The sequence below is a fragment of the Nothoprocta perdicaria genome, unplaced genomic scaffold (assembly GCF_003342845.1).
Source record: "Nothoprocta perdicaria isolate Ctin4 unplaced genomic scaffold, notPer1 scaffold_5, whole genome shotgun sequence".
NCBI classification, from domain to species: domain Eukaryota; kingdom Metazoa; phylum Chordata; class Aves; order Tinamiformes; family Tinamidae; genus Nothoprocta; species Nothoprocta perdicaria.
Window position 1 is genome coordinate 3,774,632 of NW_020455754.1, and position 21,684 is coordinate 3,796,315.

At 49.5% G+C, this 21,684-nt stretch overlaps 1 protein-coding gene across 1 annotated transcript in view; it reads left to right on the top strand.

Moving 5' to 3' along the window:
* Positions 1-21,456, top strand: part of SH3PXD2B (SH3 and PX domains 2B) — a 62,644-nt gene extending 41,188 nt beyond the window's left edge. Inside the window, exons 7-15 of the mRNA XM_026047504.1 lie at positions 6,322-6,347; positions 12,807-12,941; positions 14,405-14,509; positions 15,092-15,175; positions 15,825-15,942; positions 17,244-17,470; positions 18,057-18,106; positions 18,721-18,846; positions 19,864-21,456. Of these exons, the coding sequence (XP_025903289.1) occupies positions 6,322-6,347; positions 12,807-12,941; positions 14,405-14,509; positions 15,092-15,175; positions 15,825-15,942; positions 17,244-17,470; positions 18,057-18,106; positions 18,721-18,846; positions 19,864-21,387 (2,395 nt within the window). The 3' untranslated portion in view covers positions 21,388-21,456. The remainder of the gene's footprint in view (positions 1-6,321; positions 6,348-12,806; positions 12,942-14,404; positions 14,510-15,091; positions 15,176-15,824; positions 15,943-17,243; positions 17,471-18,056; positions 18,107-18,720; positions 18,847-19,863) is intronic.
* The last annotated feature ends 228 nt before the right edge of the window (positions 21,457-21,684 follow it).

The window sequence follows — 21,684 nt, forward strand, 5'->3', positions numbered from 1 at the left end:
TCCTCCTGGCACACGCAAAGGGAGATTGAAAGGGACTGAAGGGAGAGGGAGAGAGTGAAAAGCAGCCTTTGTGCATCCCTCTTCTCCTGCTGCCTCCAGTTGGGCAGCAGATCAAAGCCAGCAGCAGAGCTGAGACAGGAGTTTCCAGCCACCCAGGGATGCGGCTGGGGCCTTGCTCCATCTCCTCCACATGCTGTCCAGCTTTCCAGCATCTTCCTCCTGGAGGGACCACTTGAGAAGGGAGAGTGGACTGAGGTTATGGTGTTTCTACTGGCTGTTGGCTTTTGTGATGTGGTTTCCTATCTGAGRAGTTTGGGGCTGAGATAACTAAATGTCACCTCATGTCACCTCAGAGGGCTGCCCTGTGTTGTACAGGAGTGAGATTGCATTCCCAAGGGATTGATTAAATTTGGGAAGAGCTGGTTCCTCAGAGCACCTGGAGAGAGGAGAAAAATGGTTATGAAGAGGGAAATCCTCCTGAAATCTGTGGACGTGTGAGATGTTTCTCCCCAGTGTTGGGTGGGATCCCTGTGAGAATAGTAGAGTGCAGAGAACAGTAGAGAGAAATGGTCGAATTCCTGCATCTCAGCGGGTCAGAGCAGCAGCAGGATGCTCRGCTGTTGAGGTGGGAAGTTGCTACGTGTGCTGTTTCTCCCGCTCGCCGCCCCAAACCCTTTTCAATTTCAAAGCAGCTTTTAGCTGCTGCAGGAGGGCTGGGGAGGTTTGCACTCCCGGGCACAAAGCCATTGCTGAGTCAAAGCATTCAGCCACAAACTCTCTTTGCCAGCTGAATTTCAACTCTCCAGCATGCAGGAGCCCAGGTTAATTCTGCAGTGAAGCTGGAGGGTTATTAAATAATTTTCTGGGCCGGACAAGCAGGGAGCAAGGGAGAAGGACTAGTTGTCTAGAGGCTTCCCAGAGCCTGCAAAGCTGCCTGTCTTGTACACTGTAGGTACACCTAGTTGTGGGAGAGACAGCTTTCTTTAAGGGGCTGTTTTCTTTTCAGTAGCTGAGCATCCCATTATAAAGATGCTTTCAATCTTTTATTTTATGAATTCCTATTTTTTTGTTTGTTTGCTTTTGTTTGTTTWTGCAGTGAAGCCACAGGCCTGCAGAGCAAATTTAGTATCTGCTATCACTTTTAAAAAGGTGTCCTCATACATCTCTCCTTCTTCCCTCTCAGGGGCCTGTGGATTCACAGCTTGAAAGCTCCTAGCTTCAGGAAATGCTGTTCTCTTTAAAAGATGCAAATCGTTCTTTTCCTTGTGCAAAGTAGCTTTTTCCTTCAGCAGTGTCTGTCTTCAGCAGATCTTCTGAGAAGGGAGAGCAGGGCTGATGGGTGCCCTGTGCTCCTTGGCCACTGGAAGGATGACTTTGCCACCTGCTTTGCCACCAAGTAACAGAAGATGGGCAGATTTGTTTCCATTCCCAGCAAAAGTTGAGTGTCATGCCAGTTTTCGTACACCTGGCATGAGGAGCAGCCTCCCTTCTATTCCTTGTTCCAGTTTATTTGAGCAAGTTAAATCTTCTCCTTCCCCCCACATGCCTGGCTTGCTGAGTTTCCCCTCTGGGAGAATTCCCCTGGCAGCAGGGCTACTGCAGGCGACTGGAGGCTGGGAGAGCTTTTAAAAATGATTTTCTTTCTTCCCTTTGTGTAAATGTGGGCACCCTCTGAGCCTACATCCTCAGCTCGTGTTCCTGGTACTTCTCCCAAACAGTCCCTGGCTAAGGACAGGATTTAGGAGTGTTTCTAGGGCAGCCCAGCTTTGCAGTGCTAGTTGTTTGGGTCGCTGGGCTGGGGGACCACATGCAACCACGTTACTCCATAGGGAAGCATCCATAAGGATCCGATGCCGCAAAGGGCCGTGATGGATGGSGCTGCCTGCCACCGTTTGGGAGGGAAGGTGCATGGAAACGAACGGTGTCCAGAGCAGATGAGGGAAGCACGTGCTGCTAACGAGATCCTGCCTGCAGCAACGTTGGCAGCTCTTCATTATGCTGTGAATAACGAYGCTGTGGGGAAGTGCCATTAGGTGGGAGTGGGAATGGTGGGGCGGGAATGGATTCCTTCCAGCACGCAGCCGGACAGGGACTGCAGGCGCTCCCCGGCCCCATAAATCAGGGAAGGGAGAGCTGGGCCAAAATGAGAACGAGGCCCGATGTGGTCTGATTGCCACGTGGTGGGACTGAAAGGTTCTACCTGGGGCTGTGATACTGGCAGGTAAAACTAGGATTTGAGTTTTGTCCAAAGCAGCAGGAAAGGATGCTAAACCGATGCAGGTTTCCACTGTTGCAACAGGGAACAAATCTCTTCCTTTACCTTATTCCAATGAATTAGTAATGCAAAGTCACAGCCATTGCGGAAGTTTTCTTTGTCCTTCCCTGTGTTTGGAAGATAATATGGGCACAAAATCCCRAGCTTGGTGGCAGGGGATTTTCTGGAAATGGAGATACTCAGGTGCCTGAAGCAGGATAGAGTGGCTGCCCTGTAGAGGAAACCATTCCAGCAGATTTGCTGATAAACTAGAGATCCCTGAATTGATAGTTGTTGGTTTGGATAGGGACGCTTGTTGGCTTGTGGTTTTTGARCTGCGTCTCTGCTATTCAGACAAATTATTAGCTTGTATAATGAACTGTTTGTTTTGCAGTTCTGCTGGAGCCTACGTGCAGAGTCACCAGCAGCTCAGACTAGATCTCAGCTCCAGAATACTGGTCTCCCTGGCTCTCAGCTGAGAACTGTCTTTCCTAGACGACCGCAGAGATAAATATCTGATACCACTGTGCAAAGATACGGAAAGCTCAAGTGAGAGCTCCTTKCATTGACAGGATATTTGATTTTCCATCTAAACAGGGTAGCCTCTTGAGCCGAAAGCGTTCAGCTTAGACAGCTTTTCAGTGTTAGATGTAGGGGCAAGCACACAAGACACACAGGGGCCCTACTCAGTGTGCTGTGGAGCACTGGGCTTAGCCCAGCAGGTCTTCTAAGCAAGAGATATGTTGTAACCCAGATGCCTGTCTTGCTTGCACAAACTTAGTAGCTAAGACTCTAAGGAGTCTTAACAAAGGTCTACTAAGACCTTTGCTAAGACTAAACATCTCCAAGCCTGATGAATACTCATCTTGCAGTTTGCCCACATATTGTTAAGAATATTGTTCTGCTTGTTCTGGACTCGTCACCTCAGGTGCTGGCACTGCAGCCTTGTGCTCCCCATCTCTGCGCTCTTTTCCATTGCTGAATCTGAAGAGGTACCGTCTAATGCACAGAATAAGATACTTGAGAAAYCCAACATTTTTTCCCTAAAAGAATGACATAAAAATATCCAAAAATTTCTCTACTTGGGAGTTATTTTCACCCGAATTACTAGATGCCTGAAAGACACTGAACTGTGTCCACAATACCCAACTAATACCATACCTAGCGGTGCCCTATGGTGAATGAGCCTTGGTTCTGCAGTGCAGTCTGATCATTGTGCAGGTGAGAGCTAAATGAGTTTCTCGGCAGAAAGCAGATGGGCCTTTCCTTTTCCTTTGACTCCAGCGCCTGATTTTGGGAGGCTCTGCAGGCAGAGCCTTTCCCTGGTCCATGGGGAACGGAGGAGGGAGGAGATGCTGCCGGGAGTTTATTGCTGTTTCCTGTCTTGTCTGGGCTCTCGTCCCCTCTGAGGTGGTGGGCTGGAGCTGCTGGTGTCCAGACCTGCAGCTCTTTGTATTTCTGCCAAGAACATCCCAGCAGCAAAGTGAAATTGCAGCTCGTGCCTTGCCCCCTCACCCAGACAGCACAGCCGGTGGAAGGAAACGGGGATGAGTTACGTTAATACATTTTGCAGCTGGCAAGGGGAAAAATTACAGTTCTTTCCATCAGAATCCTCCCATCAGAGAGGGCTTGCGTTGCCCACCTGCTTTTCTCCGTCRTGATTATCTGGACTGACTTTTCTTCCCTTTGCACTTGCGTCACCAGCAATTACTGCTTCTTGGCAGCAGGCTGCTGCAGGTGGATGCAGGGCGAAGCAGTGTGGATGGACAGAGGGCCAGCTGGAGCAGGACCGAGTTTATAAGAGCTTATTGATAAATAAATCAGCCTAATTTAGCTCTGCAGTTTTACCTTTGTTTGGAGACATCTTTGGGACACCCTGTCTGGTGGATTCCTCTGTCATTCTCTTCACCAAGGGCATGACACTAGGTGGTCTCTGCACAATTCCCTGGTCTCTGCCCTTAATGAATAAATGTTCAGTTTCTAGGTACAATCTCCCATTTGCTTCTGCTCTTGACTGCGTTTCATTTAATTATATTTGCAGCTCCATAATCGAGGTCTAGAGGTTTATGAAAGGAAAGAGAAAGGGGGACAGGCAGCATAATGCACTGCTAGCAAAAGCAGTTAACTCTTGAGAGGGCCAAAGAAGTTCTGGGGGATGCTAGTGGGCCTAGGCAGTGAGTTTGTCATGCAGGTTGTGTGAACAGCGRGGAAGGTTGTCTCTTAGTGGGGCACTGTGTGTGGAAGGGTGAGCAGCTTGTCCTACCTCCAGCTCGTCTCTGCAGCCCCAGGTGGGATGTTGAGGTAAACCTGGCCTTTCCAAAGGCCAGGAAATGGGCAGACAGAGCCCCTCAGTGTGGCTTCAGGCCACAGCACCAGGYAGTCCTGCCACACTTAGTAGTTTGGTGGGTTTTCTCTGTCCATGGCTCCCTCTTTGCATGGTCCTGCTGATCTTCCCGAGCCTGGGCTGGACAGGGAGTGCTGGAGCGGCAGCATCAGCTCTGCCTGCACCTGGCAGACCAGGAACATGTTGCTGGGATGAATCAGTGTCTGTGAAGGCAGCAGAAGCCCTACATGACCCCATTGCTCTAAGGGAATGAAATGTCTGCAGCAATTATGTTCCGAAGAAGCAGCTATGCTTGAAAGAGGACAAAGTGGAACCCAGCTTTGGCTTGCTTTCTTGCTGAGCATGGAGGGATTTCACTGTTTGGCCTGAAAACAAGTGGAAGTGGATGGGAATTGTTTTGCAAGTGGAGTTCATTAGAAAAGGAGGGCTCCATTTGTGCACAGCAGCTCTTGGGCTAACACGGCCACTTTTCCTAGCAGGGATCAGCAGCTCCCAGCTTGAGGAAGGTCCCTGTATCACCAGGTGAAATGTGGTCCTGCTTGGAAGCTCCACTACCTACTCTGTGCTCTGTATTCTTGCTTCAGGTGACAAAGATTGATGTGTGTGTCCTGGTACAAGAGCATCTCACCTTGTCTAGATGGTCTGGCTCTGTCCCACATGTAAATTTGAGGAGTAAGGAAGGCAGCACTTCCCCCAGAAGTGAACAGGGAGCCCATTGGGGCAGCCTTTCAAGGCTGCCGTGGCTAGTTCTGGAAATACGTTGAGAGGACTTTTGCAGAAACATGGGCAGCGGTGATTGAAGCTGATACAGTGCTGGTGCATTTGTTTCAGATTCAGGCTGGCTGAATGTCTTGATTTACTGGCAGTATTCTTGAAATTTTTTTAAGGCTTGTCTTGGCCCATGCTCTTTCCTGGGTTTATTGTTTGCTTTATTAATCTTGAAATGCCATATTGCATTGTGCGTGTAGCCTGGGTTTGAGGCCACCAGAGAAGGAAAACAGGACCTCTGATGACTAACCCATGTCAGCAGCCATCATGCTCCCCATCCCGTCCTTAGCCAAAAGGGCTTGTGCTGAAGTTGCCTTATTAGCATCTCATACTGCCCATGTCTCCTTCTTCCTCTGTCCTGAAGGTCATCTTTTCTGCTGCACAACCCTGGGGTGTCCCCACAACACTCTCCATTTGGTTGTTGTGTTTTGGGCATAAAGACTTGCCCCTTCCTCCACTGTTTCCCATCCCAGCACTGTCCCTGAGGGAGCTCCAGGAAGCAGAAAAGCTCTTYATCAGTGTTCAAAGTGGTGGACATTTCTGAGGTGGCTGTGATCTGTGATGACAGTGCTGGATTTCAGGGCTTCTCTCACTCCTGAATCTTGTGTCAGGTCATCCCTCTCCACCTGTCTGTTCCAACTGGCCCAGTGTAAGTCATGGATGTCAGACCAAGCCACTGTTGCCAGACCAAGAATGAAGCCTCAGCCTATGAAAGATGAATTTGTTAAATTGTTAAATGGAAGGCACCGAGGTAGGATCTTTGTAGGGCTGGTGATGCCTCATGCCATCCATGGGAAATTTAACTTGCGTGAGGAAGCTCACGTGCTGAGCTGGGACAAAGCCGGGTRTGCTTTCCTGGGAGCCGAGCTGAACTGCTGCACCACGTTGCCTTGGCCATTCATGAGAACCCAACTTCCCCTTTCCCACCGCTGATCTATTTTTTTCTCTTTTTCAGAGAACCCATTGGAAAGAAGAAGTCTGGTAAGGACTCTTTTTTTTTGCTCCTGTTGATTCATCAGCTCCTCTCTTTTGCTCATGACCTCGGTCACTGCTGCTGGAGCGGGTGCGGGAGCCTGGCCGGGGAGGACCCAGCCATGCATCCCACTGTGTTCCCCATTGGAGCAAAAGCCTCAGGCCCTGAAGCATCGGGATGTGGTGTTGTGTGGAGCTTACCCTGCATTTGTGGGGATTTACTCCCTTTTATTGCTGCCTCCTTCCAAGTAAAGCCCATGGGAGGGAGCAAGAACAAGCAGAAGGGCACCTGTCCAGGTGCCCCGGCCTCTCTGGGTTTCCTTGCAGCCTGTTCAGTGTCTCAGCCTTGGCTAGCTAGTGCTTCTCCCCTGCTTCATGCTGAAGAGAGAAGAAGCTGGGGCTTTTTGCTGGTTCCTGCAGCAGCAGGGTGTCCCGGGAGGGGAGGGAAGGCAGTGTGCAGCTCATCAAGCTGTGCTGGGCCTCATGTTTATTTTTTAATCTAATTGTTCCTGGCATTGCTGGCTCTTCTATCTTTGTCTCCTTCCCTCCTCATGCTTTCTCTCCCGTCATTTTGTTCCTTCATCAGGGTTTATCCAGAGAACGGCTTCTTTCCTTCAGAGAGGTAGTAACGGCAGCGCGCTACCTGGGCCTTGCTCTTGCTTTGCCTTTCACCTGGGTGACACCTGCGCTTTTTGGGTGGGCCAAATCCCTTGCAAGAAGCTGTCACATCCCCTGTAGCTTTCCTTGGTTGCTGGTGGACGCGGGGAAGTAGTGCTGAGCTGAGAGAAGGTCTGGTGGGCTTTGGGACTGCCGCTTGGCTGAGCGTTGTGAGCCAGCTCCTTGCTCCCTGTTAGTTCAGCTCAGCTCCRAGCTTGGGGGCTATTTTACAGGTCCAGGGCAAAGGGCAGGTCTTTGGTCTTCAGCCAGAAATTGGAGGCTGCAAAATTTCATGTTACCCTCAAGACTGGAGGAAGGTCCGAGCTGTATGATAAACAGCATGAAGCTGAAAGTGTCGCGGTTGTGYGATACTTTCTGCTTTGTGATCATACCATGATTGCACATATTGGGTGGAGGGCAGGGTCTGGGATGCACTATCCCTTCTACTGAAGACAAGGCCTGCAAGATCCCTTAGCTGGTAAGTTTAAAGGTTCCCAAATCTGAGGTTCCCAAAAACATGAGAGGAGAAGAACCTTCAATCTATGGATTAGGAAAGGTGACTTTCACATACTGTATTTGCAGAAACTATAAAATAGAGTGAGACCTTTGGGAAGGGTAAATTACATAAGAAAAGTACTTGTAGATGAGTGGAATCATCTTGTACAGAAAAAAAAAGGTACAGAGGAGATTCGGAGGCTTAATACTACTTTTSTTCCTTCTCTGTTGGATTGGAAGAGCATATCTCCTTGAGGAACTTAGGGTGTCCCAGCCTCTGAAGTGAAATTGGTTCTGGGATGRGTATGAAAAGCATACCAGTGGCTCCTGGTTTTGCTCTGCTCTCATGGACACATACCAACTGAGTGATCTCCTAATTGGCTATCAGGAATGGTTAAGTATGACTAGCAGTACGGCTAAGACCCTTGGACAGCACTTTCTGCCCGAGGTTTGTCTGCTGCAAGATGTGTCTGTCAAAACCAGATCTTGTGGTGATAGCTTTGTAGTTCTGAGGAGCCATTTGCAGGCGTGGGCAATGAGTTTTGTRTTAGCTTTCTCATACTGAAATGATGGGACTTGAAACAGCTTTCTCAGATGAGAATTTTTAAAGGTTTTGCTTCACGTTGAGTTGCTGCTTTCAGTGCAAATGTGCTTGGAAGCAGAGAGAAGGATATGGAGGGACAAAAGCAGGCTGTGATTTTTTTTTTCTTTCTTTCTTCTGTCTTTTGATAAAATTGAAGCTTAAAAAAAAAAAGTTATGATCCCCTTTGTCTGAAAGCTTCTCTTGTGTGATGGCTCAGTACCAACATCTGGTGAGTAAGGTACTGGATTTCCTTATGAGAGCAGAATATCTTTAGATCTCTTTGAACCCAGTCCACTTACATTAGGTGAGAGCAAAGGAGAGCTCTCTAGGGCTGAAGGGCTGAGCAGAGCAGGGAGAAAGTTTTTGCTGTATAGCTGAATTCTTCAATATAAGATTTCAACTTATGAACCCTGTTAGAGAAAGAGGGGGTTTTGTGTGTTTTGTGTATGCAGCATCACTCTGTCCTCCACCTCCCACGGTCCCCTTAGCCAAGCAGGTTTATGGGTAGCTTCTCTCTGCCTTTTGTTGCCCAATTCTATTAGGACAGCCGGTTTATAAGTGACACCGTTAAGTTGCTGAGGTGAAGGAGAAAATGCCCTTTGGGAAGCTTTTTGCTTGGCATCATTAAGAGAGAGGGAACATGGAGAGTTTCTTGGGCAACTTCCAAGCTGGCCCTGGCAGGGAGGATGCTCTGCTTTGCCTGTGACACCACAATTCCCTTTTTTGGCTCCTAGCTTATGTGTAGTAGCCATCAGGGCAAGATATTTGTGTGCAATAGCATTACAGATAGCTGATGCTTTGTGCCAGGTGTGTTCAGAGACTCCTCGCACTGTCTTGCATTCCCTGGCAGCAGAAACGACCTTTGGTTCTGCTCCCATCACTTTGAATCCTCTTCTATCTTGAAGAAGTCCCTGATTATCCCTTGCTTCTCAAGCCAGGCTTGCTCTGAGATAGGAAATATGCAGCAAGACACAAAAGAGGCTCTCTTAACGTATGATCTCCCCGAGGAGAGGAGTTAGCTAGTGAGCAATAATAGCTAGATTTGTTTCCCAATTGCTGATTTCTCCCAGCCTTGCCAGAAAAGGGGGTGAGCTGTTCTTTAGAACAGCCCTGGAAAGAACAAACGTTCCTGAGCTCTTGGCAGGAGCAAGCACAGCTTAGAAATGAGCTGTGCGCAAACATGGGGATGTTAAATGCTAAGGGGGTTAGTGTTGCCTGTCCTGAGCCCTGCTTGCTGACCAGGAGGATTCAAGTGACGTTTGCTGCAGTGAGGACGGCCCAAGGCAGGGACATGCCCCGTGTGAGTCAGGGAGCACTGGAAATAAAATCTATTTCCTACCAATATTTGCAATCCTGCAAAGTCTCTGAGCCTGCGGCGTGGGTCCAAGCCCTCCTGTGCTTGGCTCTGCACAACCTGCAGCTTGCAGGGAGGGTGGATAATGGGACTTCGGGACTCTGAAGTCCAACTTGGCCACTGATTTAGGTATGTCTAAAAGTAATCCTCATGTCAGGCCTCAAGACTGGCTTGAGTTTTTCCATTTGCTCTCCCTTTTGCAGTTCAGAAAGCACTTCTTGATACATGGAGATTCATAGTGTGCACTGCAGCACTGCCGTGTGCATGAGAACCYCAAACTATCTGATAGTTTATATTTGTGTTGAACTGCTCAAGCAGGCTGGTGGAGGGGCTCCAACATTCCCTTACCGGTCTTATTTTAGATGATTCCTTAAGTGGCCTTATCCATTCTTGCTCTGTTATATAACGTGCCCTCAGACCCCTAAAAAAACAGTACTCAGCCTAGAAAGAGACAAGCAAGGCAAAGCCCAGCACTCGTATCCTAGGATTGCTCTAGGAGAACTTTTTAAAAACTCYATGGATGAGTGATATTTCCATTTGATTCTTCTTTCCCAGCTCTGATAAAATCCCTGAAGAGAGGAGAGGGTTTGCAAAGCTTCAGCCCAGCATCTCTGCCTGCTTCATGTGAGAGGCTGGGGACAGAGCTCGGGCAGGCAGCAAAGCTGGGGGYACCTCCACCTCCCCTTGCTCTTTGCTGCAGTGACAAGCTCAGCCCTGCAAGTCCATCCAAGGCCTTCAGTGGTGACCTGGCTCCATGACCAGCCCTTCCTTAGGCCACGTGTTAGTGTCACAAATGTGTGGGATGGTGCTCAGGATAYACAACCCTTGTGTTCCTGGCTACAGCTGCAAAACACGCCCTCTCCTATGGGCCACAAACTGTCCACTCCTGCCCAGCCACAGCACTTCGGGTGCTCTCTTCTTAGRTGGTTAAGTTGACACCACTCCTATTTTTAAGAGACTCGTTCTGTCCACGAATAGGATGTTTTATTGTTAACTCGACCTTGTGTTTTTGTGGTTGGGGATGATTGAGCCAGGTAAAGTCATTCCTGAAATTAACTCCTACTTCTTCCTGCAAGCTCGTTTTACTACTACTCTTGCTGGTTTAAAAGGTATTTTGGAAGGTCCGGAATTGCATGCTAAAACTGCAAATAGCCTCAGAGCAATGGGCATAATTATAGCTAGGGAGAACTATAGCTAGAGAAAGGAATGTACTTCTCTCTTCCTATTACTGGTATTCTTCTCTCAGTGGCTGGGTAGATGCTCTGATCATTTTAAAGTACAAACCTTTAATTGAACTAGTCTAACAGATAGTGCCCAAATTGCTAGCATCCTCTATTGGCATTAGAGGGTGAATTTTAMATTTTAATTTTGTCTGGCATCCCACCTTTAGCTTTTGGCATGGAGAAAGCTTTCATTACTGGTAATAGAACCTCTGCACCTGCACCTATGCAGAGAACTGTTTATAGTAGAATGAGATAGACAGTTCACCTCTTGTTTCTTTAAATAAGACTGCCCTTAAAAATACATCATTCTTGTAAGCTTTTGTTGTGGCCTTTCCTTCTCAGAACCAATTTGAAATGACCTTGGGCATAGGAACATATCTCTGTAGGGAAGCAGAGCATCCTAGCATTGCTGAAGACCTGTTAGATCTTGTCCATCTCTACTAGCCCSTCATTATGGTCATGGTAGGATTGTTCCCTGCAATAGATTCCTCCATAGAAAGGATCTTTGGTCAGGTTAAGACCACTTATATGGTGGGGCAACCGTTGTATTGTGTCCTCTTGCAGTGTAGCAGCACTTGTCTCCAGGAGCTGATTCCTGATCATCAGGCCTGTGATTCTGTTGTATCACTTGTGCTGTAATAATTAACGCTACCCTATTTCCAAAGCACTTGGCAAGTTTTAATTACTTCTTACCACTCCTGGGAGAACTGGGAAGTGTAATAGCATCGCCATCTCACAGGTTTTGAAGCTGTCAGACAAAGTGTTGGGTCAGAGGTTAAAACCAAGACCATGAGTGAATGAGGAGTAATGTTCAGGAGTTTMTGGCATCTTTTTGCTCTCCAGAAGCTTTTGCAGGCAGATAGGGCAAGTGGTGCTTGTGCTCTGAGCTGACTAGATGCCTTGTGGCTCTTTTAGCATAAGGCTGCTCAGTGGGGCTGAAGAGTTTGGATTAAGAGCTGCTCAGCCCTGAGCACATGTGGCATCTGCTCACATGGGCCTGCAAAGCTCTGTGACGCTGCAGTCTTCCTGCACATAACGTAGTGCAAACCTCTGAGGGTGGCTGTGGTCAGGGTATGGGGACAAACTCAGGTGGAGATGGATTTGACCTGAAGYGTCTGTTCCAGAACTACCATTGTAAGGAATGCCAAGCAAATGAGACAGATCTGTACCCTGGGCACTCTTCTAAATTAAAACGTGCTTGGAAAAGTAAATTAGCAACACCCTGCAGTTCTTCACCCTCTCTTGTTCTGTCACCGGCAGAGGATGGAGTCTGCATCCAGGCGGTGGCAGGTCCCCTTGCCTTAGCCTGTAGTGCCACCTCGAGCCTTGCTGAGCACTGCACCAGGACAGCCCTAGTGCTGTATCTCCCTTGTTCAGGAGCTCTCAGACCTGAATGGTTTTTTTATTATTATTTTTTTTGCCTTAATGCCTTAATGATTGGTTTGCTGCCAGTGCATCCTGTCTGTTTGCCTCTTGTCCCCTCCCTGATTTTTTTCCTTCAGCTGGTTACTTTTCTGATGTCAAATTGAGAATCTCTGTGTGAGAAGCAGCAGAAAGAGCTGAGCAGTTAGTGGGGTCAAACATCTGGGACAGCGAAGTATATTAGCAAGATGTGAGAAGGTGGCAGGATAGAGAAGGATATCTTAAATATCGGAAATATTTAAGAGCAATGATGACAGGGGCTGCTGCATTGTCCYGCACGTGCCCGTCCACCTGTGGTGTCCAAACTCTCCAGCTGTGACTGGAGAAGCCGGCTGCAGACCGTGTGTGTTGAGTGGAGGTATAAGCTGCTCAGTGTGATGGGGCAGCTCCTCATCTGGTGTCTACCCATGTAAGAGAGTGCCCCAAGCCGCCAGCAGCAGGGACCAGGCGGCTCTGCATCTCTGGTGGTGGTGGGAATGCTTGGACAGCTCTGTGAGCAGAAGGTGGGCAGCAAGTTGAAGGCCTCACCTGGCTGTACTGATCTCACCTGGCTGCTTGGTTGGTCTCTCCACTCATCACTCTGCCCAAGTCTGTGGCTCACATGTCTCACGCTGGGTCCCCAGGGTGTCCTGGAGCTGCTTGCAGGTCAGCAGGTGCTAGGAGGCAGTGACCAGCACTCTTGTGAGCTGGTGGTGACCCCGGCACGCGGGTCGGTTCTTGTTCCCCCTGTGCAGGAGCTGATTCTGCGTCGGTCGATCCCTTGGTGCTGGAGCAGTATGTCGTGGTGGCGGACTACCAGAAGCAGGAGAGCTCCGAGATCAGCTTGTGCGTGGGCCAGGTGGTGGATATCATTGAGAAGAACGAATCAGGTACAGAGGCTCTGGCTTGGCAAAGGGCTTTGAATCTATACTGTGTCACAGAGCAGGGACAGGAATAGCAATCCTGGACTGTCACCATAAGAACTGACAGTCAGTTCCTACTGACTGTCAAACTTAATCAAARCAGCCTCCAGGCACCTCAATGGGATGTCCTTGGATGGTTGTCTTCGGCAGGCCAAGGAGGCTTCTGTATGAATTGGACAAGACTTTGGGACTGTCTCTAAAGGAAGGCTGTGATCATCCAGCGTGCTGAGCACCAGGCGCCGTCCAGCTTCTGGAGTTCCACCTCATGCTGCTTCCTACTCAGAAACTCAGCCAGTGGCTCCTGGGCACAAAAGCCATTCCCACAACTCTCAGGCTTGTTTTATTGTCACCTGGCCATGGTTGTGCAGCAGCTCCATGAAAGCGATCGTTGTGCTCGGCCATGGTGGGGGGAATGTCAGCTGAGCTGCTGGAGAGCTTAAAACTTAGGCTCCGTCCTAACTGCTGCCAAGCATTCACATCACATCATGGGTCCAGCTTTCTGAGTTCATTGGAAAGGGGAATTTATTCACTGAAATTAATAGGAATTGCTTAGTAGATTTAAAAATAGATCACAAAAATAGATTTTAACATCGTGGAAACCCAGTTCCAAGAGGATTAATTGAACCAGCAGCTACACTGAGAATGTGAAAGTAAAAGCAAGTGAAAACTATTAGCAGAGGCAGTTCAAAAGGTATGGCAAATAATTTATTTACCACATATCAGTCATGATTTTCACTTGCATGCCAGTAGCTGCAGATTCCCTCTTTGACAGTCTAGTTGTCTTTCTAAATGATTCTCTATAGAGATTCTTGCAGGAACATCTTTATTTTTTTCCCTAAAAATAAAAATAGCTTGTGCATTTAATAACTGAGAAGAGTGTGTTTATTTTGATTGGACACTCAGGGTGGCCCAGAATTGCTCGTGGCCTCTGTGGAGCTGGCTAGGTTTCCACTGAGAGCATTTGTCTTTGAATCTTGCATTTGCTCTCAGCTTTTAAAAATTTGCTGTTTTCACAAAGGTAAAGAAGACAGGAGCACAGCAGGAATCGGTTATCGATTTGCAGACAGTTTATTCATCTCTGCTAATTAGACTGGGCTTGGTGACCCCTACTGAGGGAGAATGAACGGTGAAAGAAAAGCAAAGCAAATGAGATGGCTGGAGTCTTTCAGTTCTCCTTGTGTTTTTAGAGATGGTTTGGAGGGAACCCTACCTGTAGGTCTCATTCAGCTGCAATTCTCTGCCGCTRCTGTGTGTGCTCCCTGTTGGATAGCGCTTGGCTCTGTTGCTTTGAGGTCACCCTAGCCTCCTGTGCCAACAACAAGGAAGGGACGAAGCTGAGCGGACTCGTGGGTTGTAGAGAGGGAGGCCGTTTGGGGCTGGTTGAGCAGGGTGGGTGCCCTCAGCTAAAATGCCTCTTGTTCTCTTCTCAGGCTGGTGGTTTGTGAGCACATCAGAAGAGCAAGGCTGGGTGCCAGCGACCTGTCTGGAAGCKCAGGATGGTGTCCAGGACGAATTCTCTATGCTGCCTGATGAAGGTAGGAGGCAGCTGGAGAAAATTACTCCAGCCTCTTTATGCAGTGAGCTTCTTGCAGGATGTTTGGTCCTGTTCAATCTTATAGGGACTGAGCTCTGGGAAGGGCAAACCACTAAATGCTGTGAGGTCAGGTTTTTAAGTAAAATATGCCCACCACGGCCTTGCCTTTCCAGTACTCTGCTTGAGTGTTGTACCAGGAGTGGGGCAGCTGGAAGGTGTCTGGTTTAACTGCTGGCCTTTCTGCTCCCCACAGAGGGGCTACATGCACCACCTCCAAAGAGCATGCTTAGACTCCTATGATGAGAATAACCAGATTGCAAACTTTGCTTACAGTAAATCCAAAACACCCCTGGAGAACACATCTTCCCCTTGATGGCCATATGCTCACAGCAGAGCTGTAACCAGCTCAGGCCCTGGGCCTGGGGAGATGGAGGTGGGAGGAAGGGGTTCAGCATSGGAAGGGGGCCAGGAGAGCGCTCTCCCTGTGCCCTCTCCGGCGTCAGCCCTGTGGTCTCTCAGATCTGAAGTGCTGCCTCCTTATGTCCTCTTTTGTCCTACTGCTTTCCCAACACGCTCTTCCCAGTCCCATGGAGATACTGGTCTCTACCCAGGCACGTTGGCCGCCGTCGGACTCTTGGGGACTTGTACACCAGTGGATGGGGTCAAGGTGGACTCTGTGGAGACTTGTTTAGCTGCCTTGTTCTGTGCTTGCAGCCTTGTTGTCTGCATGTGTGTTTGCTTTGCATGGGATGGACTSTGCTTGTATCACTTGTGCCGTGTGTGCTCCTCCACTTTCCATCAGACCCACTTGTGTCCATCTGTTTCCTCTACTGGCAGCTCCTTCTAACTCTTTGAGGCCTGTCTGTTTTGGGTGCAGGGGCTGGAGTTTCAGCTTTCTCCCCACACATACATACAAGCTACTTGCAACTGCTGCATTTGTTCCTGTAAGAACTTTTGAAAGGAGCCCTGACTTGTTTGTACAGTACAGGGCTGTAGGAATGGATTCAAGGTTGTGAATGGCTGTGTGCATTTGGGGGCTTTAGGTATGAGAGACAGCCTTAAAGGAGAAGAGGGAACTGCTTTAAACAGTTTTCTTTGGACCAAGCTAGTTCACCAAAGCTTATATTTCAAAGTGTGTTTGGGTTTGTTTTGAAATACATCTCACTGGCATTTCTCTTCAAATGGTCTGTATTTTTGTGTTTGCACCCACATCACAACAGGAATTACTGTCTGTATAAAGCACTGAACCATTATTGGACTGAGCCCAGATTTCCATAAAAGAATGTATCCATGAAACTGATCTTTCTTTCCAACAGAGGAGAAGTACACGGTTATTTACCCATATATCGCAAGAGACCAGGATGAAATGAACCTGGACAAAGGGGCTGTGGTGGTGGTGATCCAGAAGAACTTGGAGGGCTGGTGGAAAATCAGGTACTATCCTTACCCTTTGCTCTCCCCAGGACAAAGCAGAGACCCGGTGTGGGTGAGAGAGGTGTAGTTTAAACCAAAGTCTAGGATAGAGAGAAGGGCAGAGACCAGAACTGAGTTCTCTGCATCGCTGCTGGCTAAAGCTAGCTCCAATTCAGGGCTTCAGCCCAACTTAGATGTGTTAAAATATCTTGAAACCCTCCCTCATTCCTGTGTTGGGGARGTGTCACTGTGTCCCAGCATCACGTGTCCTGGCAGTGCAGAGGGAAGCAAGGTGGGAACATCAGTGTTACATCATGTGTTGGGAGAGAGTGAACGTCCCCGAGGCTGGCTGAACTGGCAGGCTTTGCTATAGGAAGCTTCTGTGGAGAAGGGCCATCGTCCGGGCCAGGTCGGCCGGGTGTTGAGCCAAGGATGCCTGGTCATCCCACGCAGATGCTTGTTTTCTACTGGAAGCTCATTTTCTCTTGTCTGCGGTCTAGCAAATGGACTGAGCTGAGCAGGGTGGAAGGACATGCCATGATTTTCTTAACCTTACACTGAACCTGAGGTCTTGGCAGCAGTAAGGCCCCAGAAAAATGTCCATTGACTTTCGAAACCTAGGAGAACTGCCATGAGAGCTCTAAAGGCAATTACAAGCTCAGCAGCTGGTGCCATCTGAGCAAAATGGCTCTAACCTGGCCAGYGGGGAGAGTTTTCCCGATGCTGGCGCGAGACCCTCCAGCACGGCACGCAGACTCCGCGGATGTGGTTTTTCAATCACATCACAGGGTTGGTTATTCCCCTGAACTCAGTGCAGGTTCAGAGCAGGGAAGGGATCCAGGCTGACAGGCTCTGCAAGCTGAATGCTTGTGTTTTSTCCAAAGAGCAGGTACATAAAGCACAGCAGCAACCCTCTAGTTTTTCCCTCTGTTTACTCTGCCAGTGTGGTTCATTCCTGAACCTCTGCCATTGCTGAGGTGAAAAGGAAACCAGGGATCATCTCCTGGCTTTCCCGGCCCCAGGCCCGCTGGCTGCAGCTGGCTTGCATGGGAGCATGAGTCATTGCTGGAGCTCTCCAGGTGCCCACATGACSGAAACGGCCTGAGCCCAAGCAAGCTCATTTCACCCACATCACGTGGTGACTGGCTTCTGGTCAATGCTTGTCCTGAATGCTGGGTCCAAGGAGATCCTTTAGGCCCAGCTCCGCTGGAGCACAGTGGAAACATCCTTCTGGAAAGGCCTAGTGGCCCCTGAGTYGGGATGCAAGGCTGGAGAAATGCTGAGGGTCCAGCACAGTAATGCTCCTGTTATTACTGTCACAGGTACCAGGGCCAAGAAGGCTGGGCCCCGGCCTCCTATCTCAAAAAGGGGAATGGAGAGATGTTTTCACAGAAGCTGGGGTCAGGYGCCTCCACTCATTCCTGTGCCTTGGATCTGGATGGCATCTCCCGGCAGCAGAACGTGGCAAGCCGAGAGAAGGATGGACTTGCCAGCCAGAGAGATGGGAGATTTGACAGCCGTCCCCTGCCTAATGCTGACATTCGACGCAGTAAGTGGCCACTTGGGGTGACTGGGATTTCTGTGCTGGCCTTCTTATGGGCTTTTGGGCAACGTCGCTGGGTGTGARGGAGCCGAAATGCTTGCAGGCACGGTGAGCTTTGCAGGAAGCTCTGACGTGGTGTTGGCAAGCAGGGCTAGTGAGCAGTGCTGCCCCAGAATCTGCAGGGCTCTCTGGATGCACTGGACACTGCCCACCTCCCAGGCTGCACATTGGACTCCAGACACTCCTCTCAGGAGCTGAGGCATTTGAACCTGACTGGTAGAGCCAGGCTTTTGGGTTAGGTCTGCAGTGAAAAAGCAAGATCACTTGGTCACCACATCCTCCTTTCCCAGTGGCACCTGTTGCTCCAAAATTGCCTTCTGCTCCAGAGAGCTGCTCTCAAAATCTGGCCCATGTCACTATAGGTACCAGGCAGACACGTCCCTGGTCTGGCTAGCTTCCCAGGCTTTCTCTGTGCCATCCTGGGAAGGGCAGCCTTTAAGCATGGATTCTTTCCTCTTCCGTGTGCCTTTGGGGAACGTGCACAGAATCCACAACTAGAACCTCAACAGCATCTGAAATTTTTCTCCCACAGAGTCTCCGAAGATGAGGCAGAGACCGCCTCCTCGCAGAGATCTGACCATAGTAAGTATATCTTGAGCCCTCCCAGAGGGAGACCCACAGAGCAGTGCTATGGTGCATGATCGCCCCATGCTTGATCTTCTCAAAGCATCCCACAGTCYCTGTGGGAGATGAAAGACTGAGTTAGACAGATCTTAAACAATGTCTTTGGTCTTATATTCCACTTGCCGGCAGAAATAGGAAGAAAGCAGTARTGGAGGGAGATGTAGAGAAACATTGAAAAAGAGCTCTGGTCTCTGGTTATTCTCAGCTTGGGCTCTTCACCTGTACCTGGGGTTAGAGCATGACCTTCCTGCCATAATAGGACTCCTCTGTTGGCAGCTGATCTTTAGTTGAACCTTGGTCAGTTTGTCCTGCAAGGCTAACTTGCCAATGGAGGGTTGCAGGCCAGCTCCCTCCTCCTGGGCAGGGTAGCTTTGCTGTTAGTGACATCTCTGGCAACCTGGGCAATTCCCTTTTCATTCGGGAAATGGTTTGGCAGTTTGTATTTGTGAGAATACTGACCACCCAGGCCTGCCTCTGCTAGCTTGCTTCTCCGCAGGCTGTTTGTCTATGTGTACTTTGTGTTGCACCGTCTGTAGAAACACTTTGATGAGTTTTGGTTTTCATTGTCATAGCCACGTGGTTTAAACCTGCCTAAGCCTCCTGTCCCTCCTCAAGTGGAAGAGGAATATTACACCATAGCTGACTTCCAGACCACCATTCCAGATGGCATCAGCTTCCAGGCAGGAATGAAAGTAGAGGTGAGACTATCATCTTCCCTTCTCACATATCTTTCACTGGAGAGCAGCACTCATGACTCACATTGATCCTGGGATCCTGTTTTGGGCAGGAAAGAAACCACCACTAGATTCTGAGTGGAAAATGAACATGGTGATGCGTGTTACTGCTCTGCAGGCTGCCAGCATCCCAGGGCTCACCTAGAGCAGAAGAGAAATCCATATGAGCTCATGAGGCGTTGCAGCCTCTGGTGCTCCTGGCAGCCTCTTGTCTCCCAAGTGTGACTGAGCTAACGGAAATTAAAACCTCATCACAAATGGAGGTAGAGATGGTGCTTTGTCTTTCTTAGGGCTGTTCTAAAATTAAAAGCCCTCATGGAATTGCTTAACTAGCATACCCAGTTTTTCTGTCAGAATCCGAGTTGTAGATCTAGTTAAGCTTTTCCACCTGGAAGTTGCCTCTCTCTTAGAAAGCTTTTCCTTTATTGCTGCCCCAGTCACCTCTTCTCAGTGGAGAGCTGATCCAAGTCCCATTTCTGGAGCAGAGGGAGGCCGGAGGTTTGCACATCCGTGCAGGAATACTGTGGTTTGCCTGCTCCAACAGTGCCRCTCAGTGGCCACCACAAGTACTTGGGAGAGTTGTGTCCTGGCCGAGCCTGTCCTGGCTCTCCGGGCCAGATTGTGTCAGCTCAGCGAAGCTCTCCCAGGCATTTGTGTCTGATGTGATCGTGTCATTGCTTCAGTGAGCTGCCCGTGCCCTGACATGGTCCCAGCTCCTGGGTCCCCTCTCCTAGCAGGCATCTTTAACAGCGCCAGGGTGCCAGCTGGGCACTTTGCAGGCTAAGTTGGTAGTAGCAGCTCTGTGAAAAGCTTTTGTGCTGGCTTTCTCTGTGGCTACGTGGAATTTGGACACCAAGTTGARGGAGGCAAAAGCACCAAGGCCTAGTGTTAACAGCCATCTTCTTTCAGAGATACTGAGTATCCCCTTTTGTACAGAGAGGGCTGATGCCTGTGTGTCTAAGGCTTCCTTTCCTACTGCAGGTTATTGAGAAGAACCTGAGTGGCTGGTGGTACATTCAGATTGAGGAGAAGGAAGGCTGGGCTCCTGCTACATTTATYGATAAATACAAGAAAACAAGCAATGCATCCAGGCCAAACTTCCTGGCTCCATTGCCCAATGAGATGGCCCAGCTCCGTGTTTCCGATGCCACAGTGGAAAGCAGTGCCAATGAAGAAGCCACTGGACCATGCAGACCTTTGCCAGAGGCTCCACCAAATGGTATGGACTGTGGTATGAAGTGGGCCAGAGAATGGAAGGGGAAGGAGGCTGCTGAGAGTGCGGACATGGCCTTCACCTCTGGGTATGAGGAGATCTCGGACCGTGATGTGGAGGAGAAACCCAGCCTGCCCCCTAGGAAAGAATCAATCATTAAATCGGAAGGCGAGTTAATGGAAAGGCAGAGACCTCCTCCCAAGCCTCCAGGCATGATTTTGCCCATGATCCCTCCGAAGCAGTCAGCAGCCCCCAAGGACAGTAAGAAGCCAGAGCTGAAAACAGAGAAGGGCAAACTGTTCCAGCTGAAAAACGAAATGGGACTGGAATGTGGACACAAGGTGTCAGCCAAGGAAGTGAAGAAGCCAAATCTCCGACCTATTGTCAAGCCAACCAAGCCAAAAGCTGAGCCGTTGGAAGACAAACCTGAAACATTTAGCCAGAATCCTTTCTTGAAATCAAGACCCCAGATTAGGCCAAAACCTACTGCAGCCCCTCGTGCTGACCCACCTCCAACTGACGATAAACTGGACATTTGTAGCCTGCGAAGCAAGCTCAGACCTGCGAAGTGCCAAGAGAAACCCTCTGAGCAGGACACTGCTGCCAGTGAAAACTCTTTCAGTAATACCACGGTCCYCTCGGAGACTTCTGGAAGGTTTCAGGAGAGACCAAGTGTGGAGAGCAAAGCCCTGCCTAAACTGGACAGTCACATCGCAAAGGAGGCCCTGCCCAAATGTCCTCTGGGGCCAGCAAAGGCAGYGCACCCAGAGCCAAAGAGTGACTACCCAGGTCCCAGGGAGCCCCCGCCTCAGCGGCCCGTCGTACCGCCGCGTAGACCCCCGCCCCCAAAGAAAGCAGCATGTCCTGCCTCCGGCCCCACGCCAGAGCTGAAGACCCCAGGGCGGGAAGCACCTGAGATCAGGTCCTCTGCTGTCCCGGGCCGGCCCATGCTGGTTCCACCAAAAGCCAAACCGTTCCTGTCTGCGATAAGCCAGGACGAAGCCAAAGTGAAAAGCAGCTTAGTCCCAAAGGTAATATCCAAGCCGGTAGAGAGAGGGGAAGCCAAGGAGAGGACCTCTGTCCCCTTCTCCAATCCGGACATCTCCAAGGAAGCCCTCTATGTGGCAGTGGCAGATTTTGAAGGCGATGAGGAGACCAACAGCTTTAAAGAAGGGACTTTATTTGAAGTTCGAGAGAAGAACAGCAGTGGCTGGTGGTTTTGCAAGGTCCTGACTGGGGGGCCCTGCTGGGAGGGCTGGATCCCTTCCAATTATCTAAGAAAGAAGCCGTAGCCTGACCTCTGTTTACACAGTTGGAAGTTCCTTGTTCTCACACCTGAGTATTTAATTAGCTTATTAATTTATAGTTTGCCATAAGGCTGGCTTTAAAAAAAAAAAAAAAAAAGAAAAATGAAAAGAAAGAAAAAAGATACCATACATTCCAGTTTGTCCCCTTCTGAGGTAGCGTGCCAGATGCAGGCTCGGCCCATGCATCTAGGCCTCCACGGCCCAGCCATGTGCTCCCTTCTCCATGTATCCCTGGAAATAGTTGTCTCCTTTGGCCACGTACAAGAGCCCAGCCACGCTGTG